The sequence below is a fragment of the Penaeus monodon genome, chromosome 22 (genome assembly GCF_015228065.2).
Source record: "Penaeus monodon isolate SGIC_2016 chromosome 22, NSTDA_Pmon_1, whole genome shotgun sequence".
Taxonomy (NCBI): domain Eukaryota; kingdom Metazoa; phylum Arthropoda; class Malacostraca; order Decapoda; family Penaeidae; genus Penaeus; species Penaeus monodon.
This window is the reverse complement of record NC_051407.1, coordinates 7,607,725-7,607,971: the sequence shown is the minus strand read 5'-3', so window position 1 is coordinate 7,607,971 and position 247 is coordinate 7,607,725. Positions and strand designations below refer to the sequence as shown.

The 247-nt window shown below is 42.5% G+C and overlaps 1 protein-coding gene across 3 annotated transcripts in view; it reads left to right on the top strand.

The window, feature by feature from the left end:
• The window catches only part of LOC119586877 (pupal cuticle protein 36-like), a 21,939-nt gene that overhangs the window by 13,346 nt on the left and 8,346 nt on the right, over window positions 1-247 (top strand). The window contains exon 2 of one of the 3 annotated variants that reach the window (XM_037935612.1): window positions 108-247. This exon is cut by the window's right edge and continues 918 nt beyond it. The exons of the other annotated variants lie outside the window; for them this stretch is intronic. Coding sequence (XP_037791540.1) covers window positions 108-247 — 140 coding nt within the window. The remainder of the gene's footprint in view (window positions 1-107) is intronic. 3 annotated transcript variants of the gene reach the window in all.

The following is a 247-nucleotide window of genomic DNA, read 5'->3' as shown; positions in this document are numbered from 1 at the left end:
CAAAGATGATAAAATTTGTAACGTTTCAAATTCTCGCAAATTAATAATTTTCATCATAAAAAAATATTAATTCCATTACATGTAAAACTATCTATTGTTTACTGTAGGTTTTGGCTTGCGCACTCGTTGCTTCCACGACTGCAGCTCTCCAGGGCTACAGTCTGCAGAGGCCCACTGGATCAACCCTGTCCACTGGTCCTGGTCAGACGGCAGGAAGTGGATTTTCTGTCGGATCTGCTGCTGGGCA